The following is a 27,481-nucleotide window of genomic DNA, read 5'->3' as shown; positions in this document are numbered from 1 at the left end:
CAGCAAGAATGTGCCAGTCTTAGCTCCAAAGCTGCCACTCCTTGATGCAGCCCCTCAATAAAGCACCTGCTGGGACCAGAGCTCCAGGACACCCAGCAGGGAATGTCTGAGTGCAGCTTGTCAGGGAAGATCCCCACACGCTCAAATGTGCTGTCCTCAGCGGTGGCCTTGCCAAGAGAGGCTCTCATCCTGGAGCCAGCGACCTGCGTAGGCTGAAAGCCAGACAACCTATGCCCCGCAGGGTCCGAGCAGATTATCTGCACCAGGTCCAAAGTGGTGCCTCCACAGCAGGGAAGCCATAGGGAGAGCAGGAGCTGAGAGGGGCCCGGGGACTGAGTACTCCTGGACTCCCTGCTCCGCACCCCTTTTGAAGAGCCCTCTCGGGGGTTCTAACTGCTCCTGGTGGCACAGGGGACCCCAAAGAGCCACCTGAGACAGACACCCCCAAGCTGGAGTCATGATTCAGAACCCCCCTCCACTTTTCTGACTTTGCTGTCGTACACCAGGGAACAACACAACGTAAGCCCCCTGGCAGCCTCCCCCACAAGTGATAGTCATCACTATCAATCCCAATCCCTACACCTGCCCTAGCAGGAACTGGCAATGATGAGGGGGAAGGTATGGACCCAGTGGGGCACCTCCTCCAAGCCCACCTCGGGGGTAGCCTTGGGGGGCCTGGGTTAGTGGGCAAACCTGCCCAGGGGCATGGGGGGGACTGGTGACCACAGGGGCTGTTCCCTTCTGCACATGGAAGCTTCTTGGATGCCTGTGTGTGTGCATGGGCAAGCATATTTGTGTACATGTATCGATGTGTGCTGGCACGTGCCTGTGTGTGCACGTGTACATGCATGTTCATGTCCACATGTGCACACGCCAGATGGGCATAGGGTGGGCTGGGAGGGCTCCTTCTGGAGAATCCCTCTCTACAACAAGGGTGACCGAGTGGCCCTAGACCTGGGCAACCAGAATGCTGTCCCTCTGAAAGATGGCGGGCGGGTGGGCACGTGATCCGGCCACGCCCAGCAGATTCAACCCCAGATCTCTGTGGGCAAACACGGGAAAAAGTGCCTCCTGCCGGGGTTGCTCGCCTGGTCAGCGGAGGTCCAGGGCCATTCTGCTGCGAGGGGAGAGGACGGCTAACCATGAAGCCCACGCCGAGAGTCAGCCTGTGGGGTTCCGAGAGCCCTCTGCATGATAACTAAATGTCTGCCCAAAGGGTCAGGGCTTGTCCCTGCCTGTTTTTTTGCCTGTGTCCCTCAGAGTGGGGGAGGGTCTGGGCTGAGATCAGAGGGCAGCACTGCTCTGGGGAGGACACAGTTTTTGGACTCATCAAAGTGGGCATCCTTGGGTGCTCTGAGACTCAGGGGACCCACGTATAAAAGGGGATCTCCCCACACCGTGGCTGGGTAGACAGGAGGTGACGGAAGGACGGCAGGCCCCCGCCCGTGGCTACCTGGGTGGGCTTGCCGAACCACTTCCAGAGCTGCCGGGCAGGCAGGAAGGCGGCGATCTTGGGTCGGTTCTCCACGGACGGCAGGCGCTGCCGCTTGGCCAGCTCCTTGGTGGTGGGAAGGTGGACGCCCTCTCTCTTCTTGGGTCGGCTCTTGGCCCCGGCCCCGGCCTGAGCCTTGGGCGGCATAGGCTGTGGCGGCTGCGGCGGGGGCGCCTGGGGCGGGGGCGCCGGTGCCTTCTTGCCCGGAGAGTGGGCCGAGGAGCGAGCCTTGCCTGGCGGCTTGGGCGCCTTGCTGGGGAGGGCTGGTGGGGCGGAGGGGCCGGCCGCGGGGGTGGGCGCCGCCTCGTCATCCGAGCTGCAGGAGGAATCGTCTGTGGTGGAGGAGGAGGACGAAGAGGATGAGGAGGAGGAGGAAGAGGAGGAGGAGGAGGAGGACGAGGAGGAGGAGGAGGAGGAAGAGGACGAGGAGGAGGAGGAGGAAGAAGAGGACGAGGAGGACGATGAGGAGGAGGACGAGGAAGAGGAAGACGATGACGAGGAGGACGAGGAGGATGACGCCCTGGAGCTGGAGGCGCTGCAGTTCCGGCCACCGCTGCCCTGGCCCTCTTCCTCCCCCTCAGTTTCCGAGCTGCTGCTGCTGCTGCTGCCACTGTCACTGCTGCTGCCACTCTCAGACTCCTCGGCCCCGTCCTGCTCTGCCTGACCCTTGTCAGGGCTCTTGGGGTTGCCGGAGTCCTCAAACTCGTGCCCAGTGCCGGGCTCCTGGGCCAGGTCGCCATCCATGGGCTGGGGCCGGGTGGCCTTGGGCTCACTGCTGCCCGTGGCCGGAGGGTAGCTGCCCAGGCCCAGGAGGCCCTTGGGCTCCTGCCAGCCCCCAGCCCCCGGGTCCTCCCGCAGAAGGAGGGCCTCTTTGGCCTTCTTGCTTTTGGGTGACGTCACACCCTCGTGGTCCAGCTTGACGAGCAGCTCGGCCTCCTCCCCAGGCCTCCGGGTGCCCTTGGTGGCCGCCTCCTCGGCAGCCCGGGCCTTCTTGGGCTTGGGCCGGGTGGCGGGCATGGTGATGGGCATGGTGACAAGGGGGGCAGGGGCCAGGACCGCAGCAGGGGCTGGCAGCTCCCCAAAGGGCTCGGGAGCCGGGCAGCTGGTGAAAGTGGATGGCGCTGGGCTGGGTTGTGGGGGCGCTGAGCGAGCCTTAGGGGCTTTGGCCCGCTTATCCACGGGTTCTGGGGGGCTCTTCTTGGAATTCGGGGTACTGATGGGCTCCAGGGCCAACGGGGTACTGGGGACCTCTTCTGTTGAGGGCCCCTCTTCCAGGACGGCAGCTCTATCTAGAAGACAGAGGAAAGAGCTTAGGTGAGACTAGGGCCCAGGGCTCCTGAGCCAGAAAGCCCTATTTCAATCCCGGCCCTGCCTGTTCCTGAACAGTGCCCGTTCTGGGCCCTCACATCACCATCATCCTACAGGTGGTGACCCCAATGGTCCCCAGCAGTGTTGGCTCTTGGCACTTGTCCCTGAACTCTGGAGTGAGCCACCTGGCTGAAGACCAACTCTGCCCCTGACGGATCAATGCACCTCCCAAAGCCTCAGTTTCCCAATCTGTCAAGTGGTCCAAGTGGCCCCACAGCCAAGTCCCCACAGAGGTATGCAGCCTGTCCCCATCTACTCCCACACCTGCTCTTGTGCCTTGGCTAGGACTGAGCTGGGGCCCACATACCACTCTTGGCCTTGGTGCTGGGTTTCCGCCCACGCCCTCGGGCCTTGGCACCAGACTCCTCAGACCCTGGCGTGCTTCCATCTTTGCTGTCCCCAGTATCTTTGCTGGTCTTCCGGCTGCGGCGCTTGGCACTTGGCACCAGGAGGGCTGGGGATGGCTCCGCACCTGCATGGGCAGGACAAACGGGGGCTCAGGGCTAGCTTTCCACTTTCCTAGCTGCCTAAGCATCGTCTGTCACAAGGGACAGGGGCTGGATCACCACCTGGCTGAGCTTGCTTGGCCTGCCTGAAGGGGCTGCGCAGTTGGGGAGTGTGGCCCCGTCTGCAGGGATGCCACTCAGGTGTCTACACACACAAAATATTCCACAGGGGCCCCTCGGGTGAATGGACTGGGTGGAGCTGAGCCAAGATCCCACCTTTGTGGTTTTTATAATCCACCTGGAGGATGCTCAAATCCTACAAGTCAGGCAGTCCTCAGTCCAAGTCCTGGCTCTGCCCCTAGTCATGGGTCCCTGGAAGAGCCATTTCCCCCCCATGAACCTGAGCTGCTATTGGTCAGTCAAAGGGACTGGGATCTCCAGACACACAGAGCTGAGGCAGGAATTCCATGCTCTCGTGGACACAGGCATGGGACATTCAGTCACGGTGACCAGCCAGCCTCAATAGCCTGGGCAGCCTGGGGATGCAGGCCTGGGGAACCCCAGGAGCCCCACCCATGGTTTCTGCCATTTCCATCCCATGGGTGTAAATGGTTCAAACAATGGCCAGAGCCCGAGAGTTGGGCTCACAGGGCAGGGTCACCCTCAGCAGGGCAGGAGGACCACCACTCACACTGGATCTTATAGTCAGGAGGCAGGAGGCGGATGTGGGAGAGGGGGATCCTCCCTGTGTCCCCGTCATCAAATTCCACGGTGATCAGGTCCCCGTCATCCTCGAGGCCAAGCAAGCCTGTCGGCAGAGGGGCAGGGTCAGGGAGGCCAGCGGACCCCACTCTCAGAGGGGCACAAGGGCAAAAAGGGGAGTCAAAACGAGCAGGTAAGCAGCCCTGGACTTGAGACGTACAAGGGCAGGTAGAGACTGGTGTAGAACATGAGCTTCGGAGCCATGTGGTCCCAGCAGGAGCACCAGCACGCCCATTCCAGCATCTCGACTCACTCCCAAGACCCTCCCCGAGCCAACAGGGAGCTAGGGAGCACAAGGGCAGGCACCAGAAGGGACCGTGGGAAGCAACAAGGGGCTGGCGGCAGGTGGGAGCATGACATTTCACAACCACCTACACTCGGAGGGCCCAGAAGAAGGCCCAAGAGGCACCCAGCACCTCTGAAGGTAGGGGTCAGGGAATCCCAACACTGGACAGGCTGAGGGGATAGCCCTGGGGTGCAGAGGAGCTGGGTGGGTGACCCCCACCCCATTCTATATGCAGATGCCTGGTCTGGCCCCTAAGCACAGGCCGTGGGTGGTCTGCCAGCGGCAGCAGGCACACTGTGGGTGCTGGGACCTGAGGTCCCCACAGAACACTCCTGCCCACACACAAGGTTTCTGATCCACTTACTATGGATCACCAGGGCTGAAAGGACAGCCTCTTAGGAGAGGCAGACACAGACCAGAGAGGTCAGAGGAGGATGAAGAGAGAGCCCAGGACCCCAAAAGGGAATGCAGAACCCATGACAAAAGGGAGCTGGAGAAACCTGACATGGAAACAGTAGATTTTCAGAGATATTTAAGAAAATGTAACATGGATATAACCAAACATGATATGAAACAAAACAATATAAAAACAAGAAAATAGGACACAAAAAGTTCCCGGGGAAAGAAAGAGAGAAAGAGAAAGAGAAAAAAAGAAAAGAAAAAAGAAAGATAGATTGATTCAGAGAATAAGAAAAAGCTCTTAGGAATTTCTTACATGACAGGGATTTCAACAATTCAAGACAACGGAAGGATCAGAATAGCAGGGTTGGCCAAGGAAACCACTCAGAGGTGGAACAAAAGGGTGATGAAACAGACAGCCAGTAGGAATAAAGATACAGATGCTGTGGGCAGCACAGCTCAGGAGCGTGAGTCCCAGGGAGCAGCTCTCTGAGGGCAGCGCGGGCATCCAGAACAGAGGACACTTGCTTCATCCAAATCACCAGCAATGCATATAGACACAGACACACAGACACAAACCCACATGAAATCCCAGATCTAGGAAAAATGAGAACATCCTAACAGTTTCCAGAGAGAAAAAAGCAAGTCTCCTACAAAGATGTGTTTGTAATCATGGCATTGAACTTCTCAGACAATTGGAAGCCAGATAAAAATGGACCAGTGACAGAAAATTATTTCCAACCTAGAATTTATTCCAGTTCTACTATCTCTAAAGAACAGTTTAGAATAAAGAGATCTTAGGCATGCAGATACTGGAGGGATTTACACACACACCCTCCCACTGCACCCCCCTATACCCTTTCTCAGAAAGCTACACAAAGATTCTCTAGGACGACAAGGGGAGAGAAAGACACAATGCAGCCAAGGAGCTGGAGAAAATAGTACTCTCAGAGGGATGACCAGGGGAAGTCCCTAGAGTGACCTCATCGTGGTTTGGGGAGACAGAGAGCTCTGGGGGACCTGAATCAAGATGAACTCTTACCACAGTAAGAGGACTTCCTGCTCAGTGCCCCCCACGCTCCCACCTTCTGCCTTACGTGGATACTAGGTAGCCATGGGGTGCACTGTATTTGCCAGCTGGTCGGGTGGTGGCTGTTGCCTGTAATGTAGTGAACATCCATACCCCTATCTCCTGGGAATGCTGGGTCTGCAACAGCTAGGGGGAGCCCAGAGGGCATCTGTGGTGTCTGACACCTGTACCTACATCTTCTGGGGCTCCTGTTATTTTCATCTGCCTAGCTCCCAATCTCTTACTCTGCTAACAGCACCCCAATTTTCACGGGGAAGCCACCGTCCCCTCTCTTAGTCCACGTGTGGAATTAGTAAGCTGACCTTGCTCGCTAGTGTTGGGGATGAGACTCACAGCAGTCAAGGAAATGCACATGACCCACACCAGTTCTGCAGGCTCCATCCCGGGACTTATATGGAAAACGAGAGAATTCTCCCAATGACAGGATTTGTTAGGATTGTGGGATCTAGTCTCCAAGGCACTGAGTGTGAAGCCAGGCCCAGACGAGAGCAGATGGAGGGCCTGAGTCCTGAGGATGCTTGTGTGAACCATTCCTGAGCCTGGCAAGGCCCAGAGGCCCCAGAAATTTTCAGCTACCAGGAGCCAGCACAAGCATTCATGTTTCAAACAGTCAGGGCTGGGGTTCAAGTGACTCAAGAGGAAACGGGGGAATGCCAGGGAGGGTCTACAGGAGGGATGCCTCACCTCGGACCACAGTGCCTGGGTAGAGGCAACGGTACTGCTGGCTCCAGTAGGCTGCAATTCTGGTCCCTTGTGGCAAGAAGCGAGTGGAGGCTGGCCTCACATCATTGATCTGGGAAAAGCAAAGGATTGAGCACCAGGGGTGGCCGGGAACAGCCCTGGCCCCCATCCTCCCGGCAGCCCCGCTGTCTGGCCCCTCACCGCCTCCTGCAGCAGCTGCTCCAGACAGTAGATGTGGGGCCGGTTCCCGCGCTCACCCTCCACCACCACGCGGTATCTGCAAGGCCATGGCATGTGTGGAGTGGGGTGATACAGACCGTGGACCTTCCCAGAGAGACCCCTGCACCTCAACTCCTGGCCCAGAGAGCACCAGCTCAGCCTCCCAGACCACCCACGTATGATGTCAGAGCTTGGGAGTTTGCTGATGCCCTATATAAACTTGGGGAGTCTTTCCCCTTCTGGGTCTGCTTCCTCCTCTGTACAACTAGGGGTTGCAGGTCTAAGCACATACTGGGGGCTGCCGTGCCCGCTCAGCCCCCTCAGAGAGCACCACCCTCTCAGGGTCATTCCACGGGTTCTACGGAGGAGCTGCAGCTCAGAGAAGCAAAGCTACCTGCTCACAGAGGCCCGGCAAAGCATCCCGGACATGGGACTGGGTGAGGGTCTTTGGGCTCTGAGCCCGGCGCTGGCCCCTGCCCAGGCCCCCAGGTCTCCACTCACATGTCTGGGGAGTGCACTGTCTGTACATGCCCAGCATACAGCAGCTTGTCATCCATGGGGATGAGCACACGCAAGCCGTCCTTCAGCTCATCCTTGTCAATGATGCAGGAACGTGGAGCTGTGCGGGTTGGCGAGGAGGCAGGGCTGGAGCCAGGGGGCAGCAGGGAGACCCGCCCTCGCTGCCCGAACCTCCCTTCCCCCAGGGGACAAGGCATAAGGCTGCCTGCAGGCAGTTTGTGCCCTGTGTGTGTGTGTGTGATTGTGTGTGCATGTGTGTGCCCACTGGTGGGCCCAGAGGCTGCCTGCAGGCAGTGTGTGCCGTGTGTGTGCGTCTGTGTGTGTACAAGCCCATGTGTGTGCCCACCGGTGGGCCCAGACAGACCTCATGCAGGGGCACACAGTGGGGCCATGAGCAGCCCCTACTCTCCTGACCCAGGCCTCTGGAAAGATCCCAAGTGGGTAAAGACCAAGGGTGACAGCCTACATGTGCTGCCCCTCCTCTACCTCAAAGACCACCACCCTGAGGCTTGAGCATGAGGCTCCAGGTCATCAGCCCCACCACCACCACTTCAGCCATGCATCCAGGACTTTCCATTGGCTTGTTCTCCACCTGGGGTGCCATTCAATCTGGTGAAAGCCAAACCCCTCTAGCCAAACTTCCCAGCGAGGCTGTCAGTACTCATTGCTCCCGCCCCTCCTCATCTGTCCTCATCCCAAAGCTACCTCTGCCTCTGGCTTAAAAGCCACCTGCTTCTAGCTCCCTCAAACAACATGCTCCTCCGTTTTCCTCCTCCAGGCTCAGCCACACTGTTTCAGGGCCCTAGGCCCGCTCTTCCTGTCCTGTGGGACCTTGAACCCGGCCCTGCGCTGTTGTGACCAGGCTAGAGAAATCCAGACAGCTCACTGGGGTGGACAGAACAGCCAGCCTACCTGTTCACCCCTGGCTGCACCTACACCCCTGCTACAGCCTCACCGTGGGTGCAGTGCACTTCCCACTCCTTCACGTTGAGCATGGCCACATGACTTACTCTGGCCAATGGCACAAGAGTAGGAGTGATCAAGTGCTGATTCCGAATCTGGGCCTGAGGAGGCCTTGTCAGCTCCCACTTGCCCCTGTGGGCCTCTGGCAGGATGGCCACAGGAAGAGCATGCAATGGCTCACCCACTAGTCCAGGAGCTGAATGGCCACAGAGCAGAGCCATCCCTGCATCAGAGGACCTCTAGCCATCCCACTGTTGTGGGAACAAACCCAGCTGAGGTCAGCCCATCTGCCCTGCAGATAACTGAGACACAACTACCTCTTGCCATTTCCCACTGAGCAGCTGTTTGTTACACAGCAACAGCTGAGTGATACTCCCCCGATCATGAAGTCCCTCAGCCTGGTTCATCCTCTTGCTCCATATCTGCCCCACCCAATTCCCATCCTCAGTCTCTCCTCTAAGCTCCTGGAGGAGATCCCTGGGTCCAAATGCCAAGCATACATGGCTTCCCTGGGATGTCCTCCAGGCACCCCAGACTCTAGCAGGCAAAGCATGGCACAGGATCTCAGCCTGCTCCCTCTGTGCCCACCCTACCACCAGCCGTCCTCACCCCTTATCTGCTCACATCACACAGCCCACCCCAGAACCCCTCTCCCCCTCCCAACATGGCCAAACCCACCCCATCTTCCTCCATGCTGTCTATGGCACTACAGCCCACCATCGTTTGCTGGGATCCTCACAAGGGCCTCCTACCTGGACTGCCTGGGCCCCTCAGCCCCACCCCCCCAATCTGTCCTCTACAAAGCAGTCAGAGAGCACTTATCAAAACCAATCTGACTGTGCTGATCTTCCACTTACAACCTCTAACAGCTTCTTGTTTTCATTAGGGCAAAGACTGAAAGCCTGGGTCATCTGCCTCTGCCTCCTCCCCTACCCAGGCCTGTGCTCCTGCCCCCCACCAGCTTACTAAACCAGAATTAAACCAGACTCCCTCAGTTTACCACAGATACCATGCGCCGACCTCAAGGCCCTTGCACGTGCCCACTCCTCGTGCTAGTCAGCCCCTGCCTGCTGCTTTCCTCGGGGAAACTTCTGCAGCCCCACACTGCAGGCCGGACCAACACGGCGTTGCTAGGACTTACCTGGAGTTAGTGGCCGCTCCACGGCCCCACCACGAGGCAGGTGCTCATCCTCAGAGAAGCTCGAGTCCTGGTTGGGCTCAAAGTCCTCCTCAGCAGCCATGCTCTCCATCAACTTGCTCACAGCTCCCCCCTTTCCCCGATTCTGGGGACAGAGCACAACAGACCCTCAGCTTAGGCCATGCCATGCAAGTCCTGCCACTTAGGACCCTCCCTGGAAACTGGGGTCATCGTCAGGCTGCAGGGGCATCTCCCACATGTGCTAGCTGGCCTCACTCCAAAGGCCAGAGGGAGAGCAGAATAAGCCTACACCCCAGATGGCCAGGACTGCGTGTGCTGAGGCAGCACCTCCAGACAAACAGTGGGTTCTGAGGAAGAACAGCTTGGCCGGGGGCTGGACAGCGTTGGGGGGTGGGCACACCCAGCACATCCCCATCAGGGAGGGAGCTACAGGGACCTCACTCTTGAGCACAGAGAGCCTTACCTCCTTTTTCACCTCCTTCCCTTTGGCCTTGGCTTTGCTCCTCTTGGCGGTGGCCGGGGAGCTGGTATGGGGAGCCCGGGTCTCGGGGGGCAGGGCGGGAACACGGGGCGGGGGTGGTGCGGCCCCTGAGCCGGCCTCCTTTCCCTTCTTCTTCTGGGTGAGGAAGCCACACAGGTGCCATCAGAGGCTATCCTCCCCCACAACTTGCCTCTCCTGGGAGAGGAAAAAAACACCTCCCCCTCCCTTCCCGCTAGTATGTTTGTTCTTAATCTTAATTGTTTTATTACTACATGTCACTTGCGTAAAAAGAAGAAAAAAAAAAGTACCAAAGTGCATATAGGTGCAACTTCCTCTCCAATGTACCCTATCATGTACACAGTACTAACAAGAATCACCAGTGGCTGCCTGGTGCATCCTTCCAGAACTTGCCACTTAAACACACAGGTTATGCAGACACATTTGTGCAGAAATAGTATTTTTTTTTTTAAACACAGATGGGAATTTGCCCAAAGTCCTGCTTTGCAACTTCTCCCCCAAGAATGTCTTATATACACAGAGGCTGCCTCACTTCAGCGGCTGCTCACGGTACAGTTCCATGTGCGTGTGTTGGGCAGGTGCACAATTCGTTTAACCACCCTCCAGGAATGACTGCATAGGTGGCTCCACTTTGCTCTTTCAAGTGATGCCACAAAAACAGGGCAGGACCAGCTAGTTCCAAAGGCACGTTCTTGGAAGGAGGAAGCAGAACCATTCACCTGACTCCAGGGCACCCCAGCAGCGAGGGGAGAGCCAGGCCCATCCTAGCTCCAAGCACCCCCAACCCAGGGACGGCAGGGTGAAGGGGTTGCTCCCAGACCCTGCCAGCGGCCTGGAGACTTCTGAGTGCACCAGCTTTGTTCGGCAAAGCACTGCAAAAAACCTGGCTGTCCTGTGACCTTAGGGAAACACTTAGGGATCGCCAGATCCAGTGACAAGCTTTTGGGCCAGCGGCCAAGAGTCCCATTCGAGGAAGAGGCGGCGGCGGGAAGAACAAAGTGGGGACACTTGGTGCAAGAAGCAAGCTCAGGCTTGCTTGACCCAGGGGTGATGAGCAGGCAGTGGAGACGAGGGCGGGGGTGTGTGTGTCACTTTATGCTTTTTAAAAGACACATTCCTGAAACAAAACAACCAAGTCAAGGGACCCGAGGATGTGGGAAATGAAGAAACATAAAAAGACAATACTGGGCAACATTAAAAAAGACCACAGCGGAAGTCACGGCTTCCTACCAGACACGTAACATCCACAGCACACAGCGTCATGAGGGGCAAGGCAGACACTCAATAATTATATTTCTTGCATCGGATGCATGCCTTAATCTTGTTCGCATTTCTGAAATCAGAAGGCATCCTGGGGGTTGAAGGAACGGCTATGATGTGGTTCTGTTGCCTTCTCCTCCAAATACCTACTGTAAATACATAGCCCGTCCTACAGCGCCTATCTCTGCAGCTGTGTCCACGGGGGCAGGCCAGGGACGGCAAAGAAAGTTCTGAGTGGACTTGAATTTTCGCCCTTTTCTTTCTTTTTTTTTCCCCCATCCTTTTCTGTATCCTCCAAATCACTGTTATGATCAGACAACACTGATAACTTTCTGGGACCAGAAAGGCCCCTTTCTGGGAACCTAATTTTTCTTTCTTTTTTTTTTTTAGTAAGAAAGGAATGCCAGGGGCGCCTGGGTGACTCAGTCGGTTGAGCATCCGACTCTTGGTTTTGGCTCAGGTCGTGATCTCAGGGTCGTGAGTTCAAGCCCCGTGTTAGGCTCTGTGCTCAATGTGGAGTCTGCTTGGAATTCTCTCTCTCTTTTTTTTTTTTTTTAATTTTTTTTTTTAATTTTATTTATTTATGATAGGCACACAGTGAGAGAGAGAGAAGCAGAGACACAGGCAGAGGGAGAAGCAGGCTCCATGCACCGGGAGCCCGACGTGGGATTCGATCCCGGGTCTCCAGGATCGCGCCCCAGGCCAAAGGCAGGCGCCAAACCGCTGCGCCACCCAGGGATCCCGGAATTCTCTCTCTCTGTCCCTCTGTCCCTCCCCACTGCTCTCTCACTCTAAAATAAGTAAGTAAAAATCTCAAAAAAAAAAAAAAAAATTAAGGCTGATGGCAAATGGAAATGTACAAGTCTAAAAAGAATACAAACATTATCTCACAAAACTATGAAGAGTGGTTGCCTCTGGGGTGATTTTATGGATATCTGGTTTCTCCTCTTGTTGATAATTAGCCTGTTCTGTTCTAGTCTTTTACTGTGTCATCAGAAGGCTGGGATTGGGTGAGCCCTGATCTTCTCGCCCATACACGGCACCGTATCTTGGCAAAGGGCCCACAGGCAGTAAGGCCCAGGGGGTGTTCAAAGCTCAGCTTGGATGATCGTGTTAGCTGCCATGACCATGGAGGGGTTATAAGGCCACCTGTAAAGTGCAGTTAATATGAGTAAGCTACCTCACAGAGTCTTGTGATACAGGGACATGGTAAGAAATATATACTTGGGGGACACATGGGTGGCTCAGTGGTTGAGCAACTGCCTTCAGCTCAGAATGTGATCCCGGGGTCCAGGATGGAGTCCCACATTGGGCTCCTTGCAGGAAGCTTGCTTCTCTGCCTCTTTCTCTGTGTCTCTCATGAATAAATAAATTAAATCTTTAAAAAAAAAAAGAAATATATTCTTGGTCTCTGCCCCTGGTTTCTGACCCAGGGCTCCTAAGCCCCTTGGAAACTTCCTGGATCACAGGAGCGTCTCTCTCTTGCCTTAATGAGGCAACTTCGGGTAAGTCCCTAGCTAGCCCCAGGATGGGGGCTGCTCACTAGAAACACCAAGCCAGGAGAAGAAGCCAGGAACTCTGTGAGCTCTACCCCCCCATCCTCCAGAGAGGAGAGAGGGCCCAGAGACTGAGTTAATAATCAATCCTGCCAATGAGATGAAGGCCCCATAAAACCCTAGAAGAGGGATTCAAGGAGCCCCCAGGTAGGGAGCACCTGAAAAAGGCAGGGAAGTGCCACATCATTCCCCCATCCCTTGTCCTGAGCATCTCTTCCATCTGGCTGTTGCAGAACTGTATGCTTTCTGATAAACGGTTATAGCAAGTAAAGTACCTTCTGGGTTCTTCACGTCCCTCTGGTGAATTATCAACCCTGAGCAGCAGGTCCTGGGAACCCCCGGTACACAGCCTGTGCGTCCATCAGAAGCATAGGTAACAACTGAACTCCAAGACTGGTGTGTGAAGTAGGGGTGGGCTGGGGACAGTCCTGTGGGACAGGCCCCCCCACCAACTCCAGGGAGTCAGTGCCAGAAGGGTCGTGAGAAGAGAGAATAGGGGTGAGAGCCTACCTGGGCCCTACCGCAGACCACTTGGTATGATCAGCATGAGTATTCTATAGTATTCCAGCACCTTCCCCCAAAGGTCTGGGAAAAGCTGAGAGGGCTCTAGCCGCAGACAAACAGGTGAGCACAAATCACTGTGGAGGACCATAGCCCCCTTACCAGGAAAGCAATGCCGAGTCTCATCCCTCATCACAATGTCCTCTAGAATATCACTGTTAGTCAAAAGATCATCCTCCACCGAGGCCAGAGTGAGGGCCAGGGAGGCCTGAGTCAGAGGCCACAGCTGAGAGCTGTTAGGTCTGAATGCAATCACCCAAAGGGGGAACAAGAGGCCACTAGCTCCCTAGCAGGCAGCACAAGGAAGGGAATAGGTTAGACCGTCCAAGGGTGCTCAGAGAGCAAGCGTTCTCCACCTGGGGAGCCCAGGCATAGAATTCACTACTCAAGAAATGAGGTTTTCCTATAGGTTGTGCGTAGGAGACCACACACACCGTAGTAGGATCCAGACAGACTTTAGCAACACAATCACTGTCACATAGCACATAATGATTACCACAGAGACCCTGAGCTATGGTTTGGGCTCATCACCTGAAGTGACAGCACTTGATAGACCCGGTGACGGGTCCCCATATCAGAAACACTCCTTCAGGAGCACACAGAGTGCCCTATCACAAGTGGGGGTGTTCAGTGTTCTGATAACTGATATCAGGATTGCCGTTTCCTTTGGGGTCCCAGCACCTCACTCCCGTGGGACAGTGTTACCCTGAGATGGGAGGTAAGAGTGCCTCTGGGAGGATCGATCGATGGGGGGGGGGGGGGGCCCTTCCCACGACCCCCACCCTCCACGCAGCCCCTACCTTCCTGGGGTCCTTCCTGTCCTTGGCGCGGCCAGTGTCCTTGCGGGGGCTCAGTGGGCCACCCTTGCCACAGCGGCTGGGCTTGGTGGCCGCAGGGGCTGCGCTGCTGGGGGCCGGGGCGGCGGCTGAGGCGTCGTGCAGGAAGATGCGCTCACTGCGCCTCCGTGTCCACAGGTCATCGTCGCTAGCCTCAGGCCCTGCTTCGAAGCCGGGCTCCTTGGCACCCCGCAGCTTGCGGGCCTTGCGCCCCTTCTCTGCCGCCAGCTTGGCCTTGTCGGGGCTGGCAGGACCAGGGCCCCGGGTGCTGGGTGTGGGTGAGGCCAGGGAGGGGCCTGGCTCCCCCAGTCCCTTCTTGGGCCGCAGCAGCCCGGCGGGCGACCGCTTCCGCACCTTGACCTCACTCTCCGAGTCGGTGTACTCAAACTCCGTGCCTAGATGTAGACGAGGGTGGGGGCTGTGGACAGGGGCTCCCGAGGCCCCCCACTTCCCACCCACCCAGACACCCTGGCCACCAGCAGAAGGCCACAGTCCCACTCCTCCTCCTAGGGCCCTGATGCCCACAAGAGGCTTCTCATTTCCAGGAGAGAATACCAAGGCCCAGAGGAGAAAGAGGACTCACTGGGCCACACACCTGTGAGTGGCAGGTCCTGCTAGTCCCACTGCTACCCTGAACACCCTTCGGCTGCCCAGACCCTGTTCCCTAGCCCTCACCCCAAGAACGCCATCTGGGAACGTGAAGATTCCTGCCTGGCCCCATGCGAGCTCCCCAACTGCCTCCTGTGAGCCCTGTGGGAATCCCAGAAGCCAGGGCAGACTGGGAGGGCCTAACGCCTACAGGGGCAGCGGGTCCATCGGAGGCAGGTGGAAAGCCCACATGAAATCCCCAAGCCTGGTGGGTGGGAGTGGGGGCTCTTCTCCACTTCCTGGTATCGCTTCTCAGAGCTGGGAGGTCCCTGGCACCCACCCCTCCTTCGGAGGCCTCCCCAGAACTCACACAGCCCTGGGGCCGGCCCCCTCCTCTCACCCCTGAGGCTTGTCCCTTCCCACAGACAAAGGGTTGGCTTGACCCAAACCCTGGATCTCCTGGCCTCCTTTACACAAAAACCACTCCCCAGTACCAGCTGTGCTCCATCCCTTCAAACCTGCAGGCCTTTGCTTCTGCTGGTCCCTCTGCCTGGAGCACCATCTCTGGCTTCTACCTGGAAACCTGAGTCTCCTACCTGAGAAGACCTGCTCAGAACCCTGGGGAGGGTTCTGTCTACACCTCCATCACCATAGGCACATATCCCACTGTCAGATTCCTATCCAATGTCTGCCTATCCTGTCCTGCTCTGCCCTCCAGAAGCAGATCCCCAGATTTACTACCCCAGGCCTACTGACCCCTGGGTAGCTGGCAGCTTGCCCATGAGGGCTCCTCTTGGAGGCCCAGCCCCATTGCCCAAGAGATGTAGCCTCAGTAGCTGGGCCAGGCAAGCAGGAGGCACACTCCGTGGGAAGAAGCCACTTGCAATGCTTAATGATCCCATTAATTAATCTTTTGTTAGCAGACTTCCCACTGCACAGGGAGGCAGCTGGGGGCTTTCATGGCTGATTAGGGTGCAGGCCGTAAAACACAGGCTGGAGTTCTGCAGCAGGGTGTGACGGAATGAGGCCCCACCTGATGGCAGTCTCCTGCAGAAAACCATCAGAAAACCCAGACCCAATCAAACACTGCAGGGATGTCACATAGGGCGTGGTACTACAAAGCAGACCGGGTGGTGACGGACAGTAGACACTTGCTTGAAAGAGGGAAGTTGGAGCCGTGACTAAAGTCCTGTTGGAGCACAGCACAAACAGTGCCTGGGACAGGGGCAGGGGTCTCTCTCTGTGAGGGTCTTGTGGTAGGGGCATGCATGAAGCCCAGAGAGCGGGGAGTGTGTGCCAAGGCAGTGCCTCATTGCCACATGGTGACTCAGCAGGGAGTTGAGTCCGTATCCCTGACTCCCACCCATCGTCCTGTACTCCTGCCTCCTCCCCAAGTAATAAGGCAGTAAAGGAGGAACAGACAACAAAAAGCACAAAAATATATAAAACAGAAGAGTAAGACACAAAGTGGCTGCAAGCCAAAGGATAAAAAAGATACACCACGCAAATAGCCAAAAAAGAGCTGAGGTGGCTATACTAAATATCAGACAAAAGTGATCTTAAGATAAAAATTGTTACCAGAGACAAAGAAAGACATAGCTAAATAATAAAATGGTCAATTGATTATGGAAATATAACAATTTATAAACATAGATGAACATAATAGAGAAACATATGAAAAAAGATTATACACTATGACCAACCAAAATTTATTCCAGGAATACAAGGCTGGTTCTACGTATAAGAAAATCAACGTAACGTACTGTATTAATAAAGGACAAAGACTTCATGAACATCTTAATAGAGAAAAAGTAACGGACAAAACCTAACACCCTTTTATGATAAAACCACTCAAACCAGGAACAGAAGGAAATTTCCTCGACCAAAGATGTCCATAAAATTCATCTCTAACATGATACTTAATGGCAAAAGAATGAATGTTCTTCCCCTATGATCAGAAGACAATGAATGTTCTCCCCCTATGATCAGAAGACAAAGATATCTATTTTTCCCATTTCTATTCAACACTATACCGAAGATTCTAGCCAAGGCAATTAGGCTAGAAAAAGAAATAAAAGGTATACATATCTGAAAGGAAAAAATAAAACTATCTTCTCTATTTGCAGATGACATGATCTTGTATTATAGAAAATACTAGAGACTCTACTAAAAACCTACTAGAACAAGTGAGTTCAGCAAGGTTGCAGGATACAAGATCAATATACAAAAATCAACCGTATTTCTATACACTAGCAATGAACACTCCAAAAATGAAAAGAACGTAATTTACAACAGCAGCAAAAAAAAATACTTACAAATAAACTTAGCAAAAGAAGTGCAAAACTTGTACAGTGAAAACTATATAGCACTGTTGAAAAAAATTAAAGAAATAAATGGAAAGACATCCCATATTCATGGATCAAAAAACTTATAATATTAAGATGCCAGTACTCCCCAGTATGATCTACCGATTTAACACAATTCCTAATCAGAATCCCAATTGGCTTTTTGTAGGAATTCACAAGCTAATACTAAAATCCATATGGAATGCAAAGGTCTCTGAGGTACCAACAATCTTGAAAAAGAACAAATAGGGTGGACTCATACTTCCCAATTTCAGAGCCTCCTACAATTCCTATGGTAATCAATTCCTATGGTAATTAGACAATATGCTACTGGTCTAAGAATAGATGTATAGATTGATGGATTAGGACAGAGGGTCTGGAAATAATCCTTCATCTTTATGTTCAGTTGATTTTCATTTAATTAATTAATTTATTTATTTATTTATTTATTTATTTATTTATTTATTTTCAGTTGATTTTCCCCAAGTGCACCAGCAGCACTCTATGGGGAAGAGAAATGACTTCTCTCAACACATGATATGGGACAATTGGATCTCCATATACAAAAGACCCCCACATCACTCCATACACAAAAATTAACTCAAAATGGATCACAGACCTAAGTATAAGTCACAAACTATAAAACTCTTAGGAAAAAAAAGGACTAAATCTTTGTGACCTTTGGTTAGGCAGTATTTTTTTTTTTTTTAATGTAAACACCAGAAGTACAAGTAACATCTTTGGAATTCATCAAAATTTACTTTTATTTCAAACAACCCTATCAAGAAAATGAATAGACAACTTACAGAATGGGAGAAAATACTTGCAAACCATGTTTCTAATAACAGAGTTATAGCCAGAATATACAAAGAACTCTTACTCAACAACAAAATGACAAACAACCCAATTACGGAAGAAGTAAAAGATTTAAATAGGCTTTCTCCACATACAAATGGCTACTAAGCATATGAAAGGATGCTCAGCATCATCAGGAGAAATGCAAATCAAAACCACAATGACATACTACTGCACACCCACTAGAATGGCTTCCTCTCCAAGAAATAAGGCATCAGCAAGAAGACACATAACAGGTATCAGGAAGGATTGGGGAAGAAAATGGAACCCTTGCAGAATGCTGGTGGAAATATAAAATGGTGCAGCCACTTTGGAAAACAGTTTGGCAGTTTCTCAAAAGGTTAAACATAAAGTTACCAAGTAGCCCAGCAATTTTACCCTTAGATTTGTAGCCAGAACTGAAAACATGTCCACCTAATAACATATACGTGAATGTTCATAGCTGCATTATTCATGATAGCCCCAAAATGGAAACCAAAAAAGTAGATAAACAGGGGCACCTGAGGGGCTCAGTCAGTTAAGCATCTGCCTTTGGCTAAGGTCATCATCCCAGGTTCCTGAGATGGAGCCCCACCTCAGGCTCCTTTTCCCTCTCCCTCTGCCTGCCGCTCCCCCTGCTTGTGCTCTCTCTGTCCAATAAATAAATGGATAAAATATTTTTTTAAGACATTAAAAAAAAGATTTTATTTATTTATTCATGAGAGACAGAGAGGGAGAGAGAAGCAGGCTCCCTCTCGGGAGCCCAATATGGAACTCAATCCCAGGACCCCAGGACCATGACCAGAGCCAACGGCAGACACTCAACCACTGAGCCACCCAGGCACCCAAATGGATAAAATCTTAAAAAAAAAAAAAAGATAAACAAAATGTGGTATATTCATAAAATGGAATATTATTCTGCCATAAGGTCTGAAGTCACGCAAGAAGAAATAGATAATCTGAATAGACCTTTATCTATTAAAGAAATTGAATTAGTAATTAATAACCTTATAAAACAGAAAATGCCAAGCCCAGATGAGTTCACTGTTGAATTTGAACAAAAATTTAAGGAAGAAATTATACCAATTCTCTACAATCTCTTCTGGAGGACAGAAGCAGAGGGAATATACTTCCCAACTCATTCTGAGGTCAGAATTACTCTAATACCAAGACTAGACAAAACTACAGACCAATATCTCTCATAAACATAAATGCAAGAAATTCTCAACAAAATATCAGCAAATCAAGCCCAACAATGTACAAAAAAAAAAAAAATTACAAACCACAACTAAGTGAGATTTATCCCAGGTATGCAGGGCTTGTTCAACATTCAAAAATCAAAAATCAAAAATCAATTAATGTAATCCATCACATCAACCAGCTAAAAAAGAGGAATCTCATATTAGTAGATACAGACAGAAAAAGCATTTGACAAACTCCAGTATGCATTCATAATAAAAACTCTCAGTAAACTAGGAATAGAACTTCAACTTGATAAAGAACATCTATGAAAACCCTAAATCATCATACTTACTGATGAGAAACTAGAGGCTTTTCCACTAAGATAAGGAATAAGACAAGGATGTCCCCTCTCACCATTCCTTTTCAATATCGTACTGGAAGTCCTAGCTAATGCAGTAAGACAAGGCAAAAAAAGTATATTGATAGAGAAGGAAGAAATAAAACTGCCTTTGTCCATAAATGACCCAAGAATCTGTATTTAGAGAATCTGAAAGAATCAACCAAAAAATCTCCTCGAACTAATAAGCAATTGTAGCAAGGTTGCATTTTATAACCTTCATATACAAAAGTCAATCATTCCTACATACTAGCAATGAAAACTGGAATTTGGGGCACCTGGGTGCCTCAGTTGCTTGGGTGCCTGCCTTCAGTTCGGGTCATGATCCCGGTGTCCTGGGATCGAGTTCTACATGGGGCTCCCTACTCAGTGGAGGGGCTGCTTTTTCCTCTGTCCCTCCCCGCTGCTCCCACTCTCTCTGGCTCTCTCTCTCTCAAATAAATAAATAAAATCTTAAAAAAAAAAAAAAGTGGAATTTGAAATTTAAAACACAATACTGTTGTGTTGGCACTCCCCAAAATGAAATACTTAAGTTAAATCTAACAAAATATGCACAAGATCTATGGGATGAAAACTACAAAATTCTGATGAAAGAAATCAAGAAAACTTTCCATGTTCATGGATAGGAACACTCAATATTGTCAAGATGTCAATTCTTCCCAATTTGATCTTTGGATTCAATGCAGTTCCACTCAAAATCCCTGAAGTGGGTATCAACACACTCCTGCCAAAGTTTGTATGCAGAGTCAAGAAACCCAGAATGGCTAACTCAAGATGGAAGAAGAACAAGGTCCGAAGACTGACAGTACCTGACTGCAAGGCTTACTATAAAGCTACAGTAATTAAGACCGTGAGGTATTGGCAAAAGAAAAATCAAACAGATTAATGGAACAGAGAAAAGACCAAAAATAGACTCCTAAAAACAGTCAAATAATCTTTAACACAGGAGTAAAGGCAATACAATGGCGAAGGGATATATATGTCTTTCCTTTTTTTTTTTTTTTTTTTTAAGATTTTATTTATTCATGAGAGAGACAGAGGGAGAGGCAGAGATACAGACAGAGAGAGACACGGGCTCCCTGCGAGGAGCCTGATGTGGGACTTGATCCCGAGAATCCAGAATCACACATGGAAGCAAAGGCAGACACACAACTGCTGAGCCACCCAGGATATGTCTTTCCAACAAATGGTACTAGAACCAGGAGAGATCCACATGCTAAACAGTGAAAGTAGACACAGATCTTACACCCTTCACAAAAATTAATTCAAAATGGATCACAGGCCTAAAGGTGACATGTAAAATTCAAAAACCCCCTAGAAGACCATGTAGGAGAAACCTAGATGACTTTGGTTCTGGCAGTGAATTTTTATGACACCAAATGCACAATCTGCAAAAGTTGGACTTCCCTAAAATTATACATTTCTACTTGGTGAAAGATGCCAAAAAAGAGAATGAAAGGACAAGCCATAGCCTGGGAGAAAATATTTGCAAAAGACACACCTGATAAAGGACTGCTTTCCAAAATAGACTAAGAACTCTTAAAATTCAACATTAACAACCTAATTTTAAAAATGGGTCAAAAATCATAACAAGACATGTCACCAATAGTACACAGATGGCAAATAAGCATGCAGAAAAGATGTGCCACATTGTGTTATTAGGTATCTTGTTTTAATTAGCATTTCCCTATTAGAATGTCCAAAATCCAAGACACTAATCCTAAATGTTCACAGGAATGTGAAGCAACATGATTTGTCATCCACTGCTGCTCAGAATGCAAAATGGTGCAGCCACTTTGTAAGACATTATGGCGATTTCTTACAAAACTAAACGGACTCCTACCATATGATCCTGCAATCACACCCCTTGGGATTTACCCAAAGGAGTTGAAAACTTACATCCACATGCAAAAAACTGCACACAGATGTTTATAGCAGCTTTAGTCAAAACTGCCAAAACCTGGATGCCACCAAGAAGTCCTGACGCCCTGGAATAGGTGAATGAATAGATAAACCATGGGCCATGGGATGCCTGGGTGGCTCAGTGGTTGAGCGTCTCCTTTGAGTCAGGGCGTGAATTCGGATTCCTGGGTTCGGGTCCCGCATCGGGTTCCTTGCATGGAGCCTGCTTCTCCCTCTGCCTGTGTCTCTGCCTCTCTCTGTGTGTCTCTCATGAATAAATAAATATTTTTTAAAAATAATAATAAAATAAAATAAACTGTGGGCCATCCAGACAATGGGATATTATTATTCAGAGCTAAAAAGAAACAAGCTATCAACTCATGAAAAGACATGGGCAACCTTTAATGCATACTATTAACTCAAATAAGCCAATCTGAAAAGATACCGTGCTGTATGATTCCAACTACATAACATTCTGTAGAAGACAAAACTATGGAGACAGTCAGAATATCTGTGATTGCCAGGCAACCAAGGACAGGAGAGAGATGAATAGGAGGGGTACAGAGGATTTTTAGGCAGTGAAACTACTCTATATGACACTCTAATGGTGGCTATACACCATTACACATTTGCCCAAACCCACAAAATGTACAACACCAGGAGTGAATCCTAAGGTCAACTATGGATTCTGGGTAACAGCGATGTGTCAATGTAGGTTCGTCAGTGGTAACAAATGCACCACTCTGGTGGGGAATGTCAATAATAGGGGAGGCTGTGCATGTGTGCAGGGCAGGGAGAATAGAGGAATCCCTGTATCTTCCTCTCAATTTTGCTGTGAACCTAAAACTGCTCTTAAAAGATAAAGTCTATTATTTTTTTTAAAGAAAGGAATCGGGGATCCCTGAGCGGCTCAGTGGTTTAGCGCCTGTCTTTGGCCCAGGGCGGGATCCTGGAGCCCCGGGATCAAGTCCCGCGTCGGGCTCCCGGCATGGAGCCTGTCTCTCCTTCTGCCTGTGTCTCTGCCTCTCTCTCTCTATCATAAATAAATAAAATATAAAAAAAAAAAAGGAATGAAGTACTGATACATAACATGGATGAACCTTCAAACAATTAACAAATTAAAGAAGCCAGACACAAAAGACCACATGTTGTAAGATTCCATTTATATGAAATGTCCAGGAAAATGCATAGAAGACAGAAAATAATGGTTGCCTAGGGTTGGGGGTTTGGTAGAATATGGGAAATGATATGAATAGGTATGGGGTTTCTTTGGGGAGAAGGGGATAAAAATGTCCTGAAATTAGATAGTGGTAATGGTTGCATACCTCTGTGAATACAATAAAAGCCATGAAATTGCATACTTTAAAGAATCAATTTTATATTATGTGAATTATATTCCAATAAAGCTCTTACTTCTAAAGAGTAGATTCAAGTCTGACCATGTCAATAATTACATTAAATATTAATAAACACCACAGTGTTTAATGACAGAGATTACAAAGTAGACTAAAAAGAACAACCCAACTATAAGCTGTCTACAAGAGACTTGCTTTAAATATGAAAGCAAAGGAAAAACACAGTAAATGACCAGGAAAAGATATGCCACACAAATAGGAAGCATAAGAAAGATGGAGTAACTATTTACTACCAGATAAGAGGGATTTCAAAACAAAACGTATTAAGAGATAGAAAAGGACATTTTGTAATGATAAAAGGACCAATTTAACAGGAAAACAGAAAATCATAAGTGTATATACACACCAAACAACAGAGCTTCAAATACATGAAGCAAACATCTACAGAATTAGATTATAAGGAGAAAGAAAATCCTGCAATCATAGCTAGAGGTTTTACACCCATCTGTAAGCAATTGATAAAACTAGACAAAAACTAGCAAAGATCTTTTTTTTAAAAATTAAATATTCTATTTATTCATGAGAGACAGAAAGAGGCAGAGACACAAGCAGAGGGAGAAACAGGCTCCATACAAGGATCCTGATGTGGGACTCGATCCCAGGACTGTAGGATCACGCCCTGAGCCAAAGGCAGATGCTCAACCACTGAGCCACCCAGGCACCCCGATTCACAAGATCTTAACACTTTCAATCACACTGCCTTGCTTGATAGAACTGAACGATTTACCGAACAGTATATAGAATGACATCAGAATGACATCAGAATATGTATTCTTTAAGTGCATGTGGTACATTTACTATGAATACCATATACTCTCAAATTTTAAGTTTTAAAAGATTGAAATTATACAGAGTATTTTCTCTGACCAAGATGGAACAACATGAGAAATCCATAATAATAAAATAACCCGGTAACCCCCACTAATATTTGGAAAATAAATAATACTTCTAATAATCACTGGATGAAAAATAGAAATCACAACATAAATTAAGAAATGTCAGTTGAGGGATCCCTGGGTGGCGCAGCGGTTTGGCGCCTGCCTTTGGCCCAGGGCGCGATCCTGGAGACCCAGGATCGAATCCCACGTCAGGCTCCCGGTGCATGGAGCCTGCTTCTCCCTCTGCCTGTGTCTCTGCCTCTCTCTCTCTCTGTGACTATCATAAATAAATAAAATTTAAAAAAAAAAAAAAAAAAAAAGAAATGTCAGTTGAACTGAGGGTAATAATGAAAATAGAACAACAGAAAATATGTGAGATGCAGCTAAAGCAATGTTTCAAGAGAACTTTTAAGGTTTCCACAAGAAAAGAATGTCCTAAGTTGATAACCTTAAGCTTGCACATTAAAAAATAGGAAATGGTTGGCAATTATACCCAAAGTAAACAGAAGGGAGGAAATAATAAAGAGTAGAAACCAATGAAATTGTTAACTTCTAGCCACACTGTTCAAGAAATAGAACAATAAGAAATTATTTGTTTGTACTGGCAATGAAAAAGAAACATCACTACAGATCCCTCAGAATTAAAAGTATAAAAGGGGGAACTCTCTGCCAATACAGTTGACAACCTGGATAAAATGCAGAAGCCTGTAGGTTCTAAGATGGCTGGTGCATTTAGGGATGAGGATGGGGGCTGAGGACAGGATGATGCTGTCTGAGTAGCCACAGCTTGATGGTGGGGGTTCAGACAGGTGGAATGTGACCACAGGGCAAGAGGGAACCAGTCAGAGGTTCCCAGCAGAGAAGTAGTCTGATCAACTCCGAGCTTTGAGGAAGAGGCCTCCAGCTGCTTAGGTACAAAGAATATCTGAGACAGGTGAGCCAGGAGGGAGGCCAGTGCCACTGACTCATGGAGCCAGGCCCAAAGCTCCCAGGGAACAATAGTAGGAGATGGGAGTGAGAGGGAGGGAGAAGGAAGAGGAAAGAGGCAGGGCCAAGGCCTGCAGACTATGAGGCCGCCCCAGAGATGGGGTCCCACGAGGCAGTACAGGCCACAAGAATGAGCTTTCGTCCTGCAGCCTGCAGGGCATGAAGCCAGGGACAGCTGGGAGAGACCCGAGTGTAGAGCTGGGTGGCACCACTGTGCTCATTCTCCCCATGCCAGCCCCTGCCAGAGGGACTCACGTCATGGACCCTGGACGTTCACAAAAGGTAGCGTGAGTGCACATGTGGAGCCATTTCAGTCCCCAGCCCTCAGGTGCAGTGGGGCCGGGTCCAGGAGGGGACATTGGCCCCATGAGAATAGGGGTGGGACCAGGATAAGGTCCCCTGTGTGTTTCAAGAGGCAAGCATATGACTAGAGACACAGAGAGGAAGGAAGCAAGACCAGAACGAGGTCTAGCCTTCTGTGGGAGCCTTAGGAGCCAGCCATCTCCATTTGCCCATCAGGGAAGTGGGACGGTAACCCTAACAGAGTGACACAGCATGCGACAACCCCCAGTGACAACTCTCTCCAGACCCCAACCCCAGGCTGCAGGCTCATCTTACTAAATGAACCACCTCAAATGCCCAGATTTAAAGAGCCTGTACCTCTATTTTGTCTATGTATGCTTAGCCAGTTCCTGTTTCTCTCTCATAGTTAAGCCTGGGTGTCACCTACCTGGAGTGGCCTCCCTCAGGCTTCTATAGCCCTCCAGAGTACAGATCTGAGGCCTCTCTGCTTCCCAGAACTGCCTATCACCGGGCATCAGAAGTGGGGGAGTCAGGAGTATTAACAGTGAAGGTCACCCTGCATTGCTCTGGAGACCCCTCCTGGGGCAGGCCAGGTCCACGTTACCAGTACCAACTGTTCTGCTCGGGACATGGTTGGCCCACAAGGCAGGGCCCCACTGGCCCCCAGCTAGACTCCTTCCATTCTCTGCATCCATTTCCTGTCTGCAGAAGGGGGCAATGGAGGCCCCGCATTCCACCTGCTGGTACTCACCCATCAGGTTCTGTCGTTCTTCCTTCTTCCGGGCCTTCTGCTTGGCCTCCAGCTGCACCACGGAGAGGGAAGGCCCCACTGTGGGGCTGGGGAGGGCACTGGCTGCAAAGCGGGCCAGCAAGCCCAGCCCACTCTCCTCCAGGCCCGGCGACAGGGCCCGCTCCCGGGCCCCCAGCCTATAGCCGCCGGCAGCCTCGTCCTCCTCCTCCAGCTCATCCTCCTCGTCCTCCTCCTCGGAGCTCTCATCTGGTGCAGAAAACAGGGGGCGAGTCAGAGCCTTGGCCTAAGGAGGTACCACCCCCCACCTCCCCTACTCAGCCAGAGCACCAGCAAGAGGTGCCACAGTTCCAGCCTAGCTCATTCCTCATCAGCTGGGGGTAGATCCAATACCAGCCCATAAGTCTCCCTGCCCCATGGCCCAGTAGCCCCCATCAAAGCAAGCCCAAGACGTGGGCATCCTGGATGGCCCAGAGGTGGGCAGCGGCTTTGGGAACCAGAGGTTTTCTGTAAGGGGAGCATCGACATGCACCTGTGTTGTGGGGAGGGGTACAAACACACGGACAAGGACTGGAGACAGCTCTTTCCACCATCTCACACACACACGCACATTCACGCCCCGACATACAACATGAAGGCTGAGAAAGGAGGCAGGAGAGAAGGAAAGAGGAGGCCAGGGAGGGGCAGAGAGGGTGGGAGAGGGCCCCAGGGACTCAGGTGCCTGGGGGTCTGGGGCTGGCGTTAGGAGAAGGTAGAGTTTGAGCTCTTCTTGGGGGAGCAGGAAGGCCCTGGGTTGAAGGCCCCAACAGGCTCTGAGGTTCAAAGTTGACTCCCAGCAGTACCCCCAAGCCAAGAAGCCGGGGCAAATCCTGGCTCTCTGTGAGCACTTCCTGTAAGCATGTGCTCATCTGTGGTGGCGGGGGAAGGGAGTTATGTGGTGGGGGGGCCTCCCAGCCCACCCACCCACATAACGGGAGGCTCCCCACAGGATGGTATGTATGGAAGAGAAAGCACTTTGCAGGCTCCATGAGGACCAAACAGAAACAGAGCCAGCCTGTTCTACAAAAATAAACCACTGTCCCCAGGGCCAAGGGAGCCACAAGCTCACTAAGCCTCCTGACCCATGCAGGTCAGCCCACTTTGCACCAGGAGATGGAGGCTCAGCGTGGCCAAGCACTCAGGCAGATGCAAACTCGGGGCTGCCTGGCTGCCTTGTCACCCAGAGCCTCCTGGAAAGAATCTAAAGATGCTCCAGCCTGTCTCTCTGGTTGGCGAAGAGACTTAGTGCTTCTCCCCAGGCACATGCCTGCGACCCGGGACCTACAGCCCTGCACCCCGCTCAGACTGTGGGAACAAAGGTGGGGCAGGCAGGAGGCTGGCAGAGGGGACAGGAAAGGCATGTTCCCTGCAGGTGAGGCTGCCCACCAAGAAGAGAGACTTGGAGGGATGGAACAAGCTTGCTTTGGACCTTCCCAGGGAGACAGCCCAACACCACAAGAGTGGGCAGGTGAGACATCATCAGGAGCTAACTGCCCAGGGGATGCCCAAGGGACACCTGCCAAGAGGTGCCTGTCTGCCTGAAGTGCTAGGAGCGTGAAGGTGGCTCTGGGGGCCGCTGACCAAGGGCAGGGCCAGGCAAGGCTAGAGGCAACTCTCTGCAGCAGAAAGAGGGAAGAGACATAAAGAGGTGGCCCACAGCCCCCCATATTCTACCTGGGGCAGGGAGTGCCTGGGCTCAGGGAATGGAGATGGATGGACACAGATGGCCAACTCCACATTCTCCTGCCACACCCCAAGCCACCTGCT

General features: G+C 51.1%; 1 protein-coding gene across 9 annotated transcripts in view; it reads right to left on the bottom strand.

Moving 5' to 3' along the window:
- Positions 1-27,481, bottom strand: part of TNRC18 (trinucleotide repeat containing 18) — an 89,875-nt gene that overhangs the window by 3,602 nt on the left and 58,792 nt on the right. For 8 of the 9 annotated variants that reach the window (XM_041749757.1, XM_041749751.1, XM_041749753.1 and 5 more), the window contains 10 exons: positions 25,679-25,924; positions 14,061-14,491; positions 9,848-10,000; positions 9,367-9,508; positions 7,245-7,362; positions 6,726-6,801; positions 6,528-6,636; positions 3,998-4,114; positions 3,168-3,332; positions 1,454-2,781 (listed from right to left, as the gene is read on the bottom strand). In XM_041749757.1, coding sequence (XP_041605691.1) covers positions 1,454-2,781; positions 3,168-3,332; positions 3,998-4,114; positions 6,528-6,636; positions 6,726-6,801; positions 7,245-7,362; positions 9,367-9,508; positions 9,848-10,000; positions 14,061-14,491; positions 25,679-25,924 — 2,885 coding nt within the window. The remainder of the gene's footprint in view (positions 1-1,453; positions 2,782-3,167; positions 3,333-3,997; positions 4,115-6,527; positions 6,637-6,725; positions 6,802-7,244; positions 7,363-9,366; positions 9,509-9,847; positions 10,001-14,060; positions 14,492-25,678; positions 25,925-27,481) is intronic. The other variant, XM_041749750.1, reaches the window with a different exon arrangement.

This window comes from Vulpes lagopus, chromosome 3, assembly GCF_018345385.1.
Source record: "Vulpes lagopus strain Blue_001 chromosome 3, ASM1834538v1, whole genome shotgun sequence".
NCBI classification, from domain to species: domain Eukaryota; kingdom Metazoa; phylum Chordata; class Mammalia; order Carnivora; family Canidae; genus Vulpes; species Vulpes lagopus.
Note: the sequence above shows the minus strand (reverse complement) of the source record. Positions and strands in the feature narration are given on the sequence as shown.